At 30.2% G+C, this 8,021-nt stretch overlaps 2 protein-coding genes across 2 annotated transcripts; one reads left to right on the forward strand and one right to left on the reverse strand.

The window, feature by feature from the left end:
- Positions 1-394: 394 nt before the first annotated feature.
- LOC105115685 (BAG family molecular chaperone regulator 2) lies at positions 395-1,465 on the forward strand. The gene is made up of 2 exons (XM_011012643.1): positions 395-810; positions 962-1,465. The coding sequence occupies exons 1-2, from the start codon at positions 540-542 to the stop codon at positions 1,186-1,188; spliced, it is 498 nt and encodes a 165-aa protein (XP_011010945.1). The 5' UTR covers positions 395-539; the 3' UTR covers positions 1,189-1,465.
- A 3,572-nt stretch (positions 1,466-5,037) lies between these two features.
- On the reverse strand, positions 5,038-5,789 carry LOC105115686 (class I heat shock protein-like). Its single transcript, XM_011012645.1, has one exon. The coding sequence runs from the start codon at positions 5,697-5,699 to the stop codon at positions 5,265-5,267; it is 435 nt and encodes a 144-aa protein (XP_011010947.1). The 5' UTR covers positions 5,700-5,789; the 3' UTR covers positions 5,038-5,264.
- Positions 5,790-8,021: the final 2,232 nt, after the last annotated feature.

Raw genomic sequence — 8,021 nt, forward strand, 5'->3', positions numbered from 1 at the left:
TATCTAAAAAGTATTTTAAAAAAAAATTAATTTTTTTATTTATTTTAAATTAATATGTTTTTAAATTATTTTAATATATTAATATCAAAATTAATTTTAAAAAAACAAAAAAAAATATTAATATATATTTTAACATAAAAAATTAACCGTCAATACATTAAAGCAATCTAAAGTCATTAAAAAGACACACTTTTCTTTGGTGACCAGCTCACCATGTGACGTGATTGTTTGGCCCGCTAATCAAGCAAGCGTGTTAACATGCACCCACCCCCATGTGCCTTTAGGTCCCCCCGCCCTAAAATTAGCACAAGCAACCATGCTGCCCATATTACACTACCATCTGTCATGATCTCATTTGTTTTGTGCTACATAATGTCTACATTTTTTGTATATCAAGGGCGGCTTGTATTTTATATATTCCGAGGCTTCTTTTGTCGTGATGCATGCTTCTGTTACTATATATGTAAAACTCGGTAGTCTCAAACTCCTTATCTTCCTTTTGAGTTAACTTGCTGCGAGAAAGTAAGAAGTCAGAAAACATGATCAAGCTGAGGTCAAAGAGGTTTTGTAGAGGCAGCTTTAAACTTGGAGGTAATGGCGGCGGTACTGGAGGCAACACTGCTGTCAAAGGAAATGAAAGAGAGTCCTGTGGAGGCACTAATAATGGTGAAATCAAATGGGAGCTTAGGCCTGGTGGCATGCTTGTTCAAAAGAGAGAAAGTGGAGAAAGTGTTGGAGAGTTAATCACAGTGAGGGTCTCAACTGTTTCACAATGGCATAACATCTCCATTGAAGCAACTTCAACCTTCCGTAAGCTATATATATTTCAATTATGTATATCTTAAGTCTTAACTAACATCAAAAGACGAGGCCTCCCTTTCCTCTATTCACCAATGCTTATATATGTTCATCAATTATCAATCTACAAGGGGGATTAATCTATATATTTTTAATTCATCAGGGGAATTGAAGATGGTATTGTCATTGGTAACTAGCTTGGAGCCAAAAGAACAAAGGCTACTGTTCAAAGGAAAGGAGAGAGACAACAGTGAATACTTACACATGGTTGGGGTTAGAGACAAGGACAAGGTGCTCTTGTTAGAAGATCCAGCTATCAAAGAGAGGAAGCTTCATGGCTTGGCAAGAGGCCAAGCCATTGGGACTCCTTGTCGTACCATAAGTGTATAATGTTATTAATCATTGTGCTGCTAACCACTACAAAGCATGTTATTGATCTTTATGCTGCTAACCACCAAAAGAATAGCCACAAGTAATTTGGTGATGGCTTTCTCTTCAGTTCTTGGTTAGAGTAGTGAGTGACTTTATTAATCAAGGATTAATTGTATTATTGTGAATTTAACATGTGGAAGCTGTTGCATATCCAAGTCATTTTGCAAAGCTTACTGTGTTTATAAAACTGTTGGTTTTTTCAGTTCATTATTATAAAGATGTTCGTCTCTTTCAACAATTCATGTAATTATCCAGGCGTGTCCACACGAACAAAGATACATACACACTCACATATATATAAAGCAAAATGTGGGTCATAAAAGTAAGGACAGTTCAGTGACAAAGCGCTAGCAGTTTTGTTGTTTCCAAGCTAGAATGCTTAAGCCGAAAGGAAGGATTGGTCATCAATCCTCCAATGAACAAAACATTGGTCAGATGCTCATAATGCTTAGAAGTGTTTGTCATAAAAATATTGGTCTAATGCTCATAATGACCGGATTTTCATCCCTTTCGTGCTGGAAAAGGAAAATGAGAAAACATTAAGAAAATCAGGCAGGCCTGGACAGTCCAGGCATGCGCTTGGAGGCTAGACCCATTCAACTAATTAAAAAAATAATAATCCAAAGGGCAATCCTAAACACGTAAGGTGTGCCCCAATTCTGACAGACATGGACAGTGACAAAGCCTTAGGGTTAAAAAAACAAAATCTCACTTGCCATATCAATGTGCCACCGAGCTATTGATTCTTACTGAACCTAGTCTACGAAGCTCGTGCTAGGAATTGGATGAGTTTTAATTAAAATGATGTTATTTTAAGTTAAATAAGTTAAAATAATATGATTTTAAAGAAGAAAATTATAAAAAAGAAATCAAACCAGCTAATTTTTATCGGTTTTTAGGTGGATTTGTTGAATTGATAAGTCTATTCTCAGTTTATTGTTTTTAAACTCTAAGTCGACCAAACCTGCTCTATATCATTTTGGATAAAAAACTAAATTAATTAAGGTCTAAGTTGCCTGCTCTATATCAATTTGGATAAAAAACTAAATCAATTAAGGTCTAAGTTAATCCATCAAGTTAGACTGAATTTAAACATCACATATACATATAGAAGGGGTTCGAACCTGCACCTGGATTCGAGCCCTGACGTGCACGCCTATCATCCCGCGATGTCTTACATACATATTGAGTTTGCAGGGTATTCAATGGGCCGTGAGAATTAGTCAGCTGGCCCGGACACTCCACATAAATAAATAATAAAAAAAAAAGAATCTCAACCAAACTTTCAACATCATACAACAACTTTTGATATCTTCTTTTGTTAAATTAGTCATTGTTGTCTTGTTAAATGTTAATTTCCACCTATAGTGGGTGTGTTATTAAAGGTTTTTGCTTATTTTATTTTTGGTCCAGGTTATTAGTGAGCTTAAGGTGAGAATTGTTTAATTGATTTGCTTGTTATCTTATGAAAATGGTGTTTAAACATTGTTCTAAGTAAATATTAAATTATTTTTAAAAACAAATTCAAATTTTAAAGATTATTTTGAAAAAAAAAGATTTTTTTTACAAAACTTGTTCAATCATAATATTTTAGATAGGGTTATAATGTTAGTTATGAAGGTTAATTTAATGAGTCTAAAAAAGATAGAAATTACTTCCTAACATCTTGCATGTTACACCTTGATGTTTGATTATTTTTACTATTTATTTAATCATGAACAATAATAAAATGTCAAGTATTACTTTCACAAAAAAATCTTTTAATTCCAAAACAACAAAAACATAAATAAAAGGTGTATTTCCTTAAAATTATATGATGTAATTCCAATACATATAAAAAATATAATTATAAAATAGCAAAGTTTTATAATAAAAAAAATGGACAATATCACACTCTTTATAAAGTTGAATTCCCCAGCAATATTTGTGTCTTATCAGCAACTTATGTATATTAAAAATGATTTGGTGACAATGTGGTAGGTACCATTATTATTCACTAATTAAACTTTTTTTTTTATTTTACTTAAATTGAGGGCTATATTCAAATTTATCTCCTTCCATAACTTTAGAGTTTATGGATGGACCTTTAATTTTTTTCTAGTTTGATAGCTTGTTCAATCTTTTCAATCAGAATCACTAGGTTAGTACACTAGTAGACTAAATTTTCAACTAAGCACTTAAAGTAGAATGTTTTGAAAGTGTTAAACAACATTTGATTATCTCTTTCTTTAGTAATGATAGATTTATTTAAATAGTTTGTAACAGTTTAGTCCAACTTGCTATATATTAGCTATTTTGAGCTTTATTGCCCTTACAGTTTTGTTCCTCATAACACAAGCTCACTTTCTGAGCCTAACATTCTAAAACACGTATAACAAGTTAGCACTAGCACTCTTATTAAGGCCAATAACTAACTTCTCACCAGCCGATATGAGATCTCATAATTGTCCTTTTAAGAAGCCTAACAACCCCATCGGCATCATTAGACAGCTAGTAAGGTCGGTTTTAATACCAAATGTAATAGCTCAGCCCAACTTGCTATATATTATCTGCTTTGAGTCTTACCTCCCTCATGATTTTGTTTATAATGACGCGAGCTCATTTTTAAGCCTGATGCCTCAAAATGCATGTGACAAGTTAGCGTCAGCACTATTAATAAGGCTAGCCACTAACTTCTCACCCGTCGATACGTGATCGTACATAGCCACTTCACATCACCTCTAGTCATATTCTCGAATAGAATCATTGTTATATTTTTTCATAGCTTACAAGCTCAATTTATTAGAGGCTGTCAACGACAGTATCTATTTTAAATTTATATTGCCTCGTCAACGCTTCCATTAGATCTTTTAACATTCTAATTTTGATATTGTCTAATCATATATATCAACTTATATATTGGCCGAGTCAACAATAATCTATAATCTTGACAATGTCATCATCAAAATGTTTATAAATTATTAGTATAACACCCTGTTACTTCTTTATTTTTATCTACGTCTTCCTTGCCTTTATGGTAAGGCTTCTAGTACCTTACATCAAATATAGGATGAAGTTTCATTTTTTTTTTTTGTAAGATCAACCTATAAGCAATACCTCTCACCCTTTCCTTGACTTTAAAAGGCCCATCATACATTAATATCAACCCTTATTATACCCTTATTATAGATAATAATTGTCATAATGATGAATTTTCCACTCAAATTTCCGACCTTTATGTGATAGTTTAATCTCACTAGACTAAGCCTTTTCTCACTCTTTCACTTTTGTTTACCCATAATTGTATGTTTTACTCACCTGAGAAAGTTTCCACACTTTAACTTGTTATAAGTAAATAAAATTAACACAATCAACTAGATAGAATAATGCATAACATATATATATAAATTCTAAACTTTTATTATTATCTCAATAAAAAAACATACATATTTATTTGTAATTTAGTAATTTTATAGATTTGTTATTATTTAGGAAAAAAATTAAGAGTTTTATTATTATTAAAAAATTTTTGTGTTTTATTATTATTATTATTATTATTATTATTATTATTATTATTATATCTCCTATTCCCAATTTTATATTAACTTGTTCTATTAAATAATATATTTAGAAAAAAAATTAATATAAAAGTTTTTAAACTAAAAAAATACACAAGTCTACAGAATTGGTAAGATAATCACTTGTCAAAAAAACTGTAATATCATGTTCAAAAAATCACTCAAAATGATTTTATATTATATTATCATAAAAAGAAGCATTAATTTTCTTGATCAAACCAAGCTTCGAATTCTGGTGGAAAATTACTAACAGCACAGTAAAAAGATTCAAACCAACTTTATTTTTTCCAATATTTTTATTTATTTTTGTCAACACATGAAGTACCCATATATATAGATGATGAACACACTAAAGCAAACACCGAGAACCAAATTAACCACAATTTATTTTCTTTTCAGAAATTAAACCATTCTTCGAAGCAAACAAGAGATAAACACTCGTTTCTCTTGTTGAAGGATCACACTCATGCCTCACTCTTACTCTGAACCCTTTATTTCCTCAATCTCAATCACCTTCTTCTCTGGCTTCTTGACTTCCTGTTTAGGAACAGTCACTACAAGCACTCCATTCTCCATAGACGCCTTTACTTCATCAGACTTTGCATTTCCTGGTAGCCTAAACCTCCTAAGGAACTTACCACGACAACGTTCAACATGGTGCCACTTATCATTTTTGTTATCCTCGCTAATTTCCTCATTTTTCCTGTCTCCGCTTATTTGAAGCACCTTCCCTTCATCTACCACTTCTACCATCACTTCTTCTTTCTTTAGGCCTGGAAGATCGGATACGAATACATGAGCATCTGGGGTCTCTTTCCAATCTGTTGGGGTGTTAAGGACAGGACATTTGTTGATCATCGAAAGGAAGGGGTCAAAAATCTCATCACCACAAAGCTGGGAAATGAGTGACATGCTTGTTTGACAAGGTAAAACAGGAAAGTTGAAAGTACTTAGGGTTTGAGCAAGTGTTTTTGAATAAAAAATGTGTGGAGGAGAAGAATGAAGAGTGCGTGTATTTAAAGGGAAGGTGGATAGTTGCCTTGAACTTTCTTGCATCTTCTTCTGGCTGCTACATAATTCTGGATTAAGATAAGATTTAAAGTGTTCTACGACATTCTGGAGCTTAACTTTACTGTGCTGTTATTTAATTATTTTGTTGGGGTTAACTTTACTGTGCTGTTTTATATATATATATATATATATATGGTCAAAGCTAAGTGAAATATTCCTATAAGGAAAAGAGAGGCGAATTAAATTCATTATTGGAAGTTTTTCCCTTTTAGTTTCTGTAAAACTAAAATGGCAAAAAACCATGTATTGTAATTTTTTTCCCCTGTTAATTAAAAAAGCATAGACCAAGTATTTTGTTTCAGGGTTGAGATACATATTTTTTTGATGTGATAATATATATTTTTTATTTAAAATTTATTAAAATAATTTTTAAAATTTATTTTTTATATCAAAATATTAAAAAGATGACAGATTGCTCTAAATGAAGCCCGATAAAAACGGACCAAAAATATTTTTGAAGTTACAAGTTGATACAATGCTCCATCGCCGACAACCAACCAACGCTTATCATATCATTATATTTGAATTTACTAGATGTTTTTTAATTCATCCAAATCCATTGCTCAAACTTGGCATCAGCAAAATATTGATGGTAATGATTTAGGCTTTTCCAAAATTATTTTGCTGGTAATGATTTAGGCTTTTCCAAAATATGTAGCATATGAACAGCAAAGCAAGTTTTTAAAACTTGAGGGGAAAAAAAGGAAAAATAGATATCCACATCAATAGCTCTTAGAAAACTAAATTGTTTACACTAATTGCAACTTATGCTAAAATAATGTTACACATAGCAACAAATATAAAGAATCAAAGATTAATCCTAAATATAAAAAGTTTAGAAAATACCAAAAAAATAAAAGTTTTATGCAGTAAGGTTTTTGCTAAATGATTTTAATTATTTTTTAACTTTTGACTTATATGCAATTCATAAATATGGGGTTAATGACTTAATTTTTTTCAGTTTTGTTATTCAATATTGAGTTATTTGATAGTTGAGTTTCATAATATTTTTTTGTTTTTTTGTTGATGATTTTTTTAATCTTTTATTGATGCGAATAATTGTTTGATTGAATAAAAGATTTATCCTAAGAAAAAAAATTATTAAATACAACTGAGTACATGACCTGTATTGTGAGATTAATTATTGATACGACCAAAAGATTGATGTCTTCTTCCAAATGTAAGAGTGTCGATATAATAAATAACTCGACAAAACCGAGATCGAACCACATGGAGGTTAATTGTATAAATTATAAATAATAATAATATAACAATAACAACAACAACAACAACAACAACAACAATAATAATAATAGAAGAAGAAGAAGTTGATGAGAATTTTGAGATAAAAAATCAATGTGAGGATCAAACAATGACAAAAAACAATATCAAGGTTAGAGGATCCATTAATGGTATTTCAAACAAGTATGGTATAAAAAAATTTTATTACTCACTTGGAAACCACACACAAAGGAGATTCCAATTGAATTATAAATTATTAATATGATTACATTAGTTATCTTATTCGAATAATACTAATACTTATAAATGTTGTCAGACATTCATGATTATAACTTATGTTAACTACAAATCAAGTTTCTTTTATAGCTCAGGTATCGGTTATATCATACAATTTGAGCTATGAAAGTGTCAAGTATTTGTTGTACCAAGGGTTATACAACATAAATCTAGATTAACCATTTAACAAGCAAAGTATTGAAAGTGAACAATATAATAAATACAAAACATGTTAGTATCAACCATTAAAGTCAATATTAAGTTTATACTATACTTATTCTTACATCATTGGTGTAAAATTTTCATCTTGATATAATAAACTTAACTAAATATAATAAAAGAGAAAAACATAAATAAACAAGATAAGAACATAAATAAGATAAAACTTAACTAAGTATAAGAAATGAAATAAAAAGCATAAACAAGAGATTAATATAAGCCAAAATTTAGCATTACAATAAAAGAGAGCAAGAACATGATATTGATATGAAAATCAAGATGTCTAAATGTATAACAAATACTTCCTTTTATAGGTTAAAATTGAAAACTATTGATTTGATAATTAATTATTGAGTGGGTGGCCATATCTTCACTTGATGACAATCGTTATTTTCTTGTTTGCCAAAAACATCACTGCTAACATTT

This window comes from Populus euphratica, unplaced genomic scaffold, assembly GCF_000495115.2.
Source record: "Populus euphratica unplaced genomic scaffold, PopEup_1.0 scaffold743.1, whole genome shotgun sequence".
Classification (NCBI taxonomy): domain Eukaryota; kingdom Viridiplantae; phylum Streptophyta; class Magnoliopsida; order Malpighiales; family Salicaceae; genus Populus; species Populus euphratica.

Coding starts and splice junctions, on each gene's coding strand:
- LOC105115685 (XM_011012643.1), top strand. CDS start 540: ATGATCAAGCTGAGGTCAAAGAGGTTTTGTAGAGGCAGCTTTAAACTT. Junction 811..961: donor TGAAGCAACTTCAACCTTCC/GTAAGCTATATA, acceptor TTAATTCATCAG/GGGAATTGAAGATGGTATTG.
- LOC105115686 (XM_011012645.1), bottom strand. CDS start 5,699: ATGTCACTCATTTCCCAGCTTTGTGGTGATGAGATTTTTGACCCCTTC.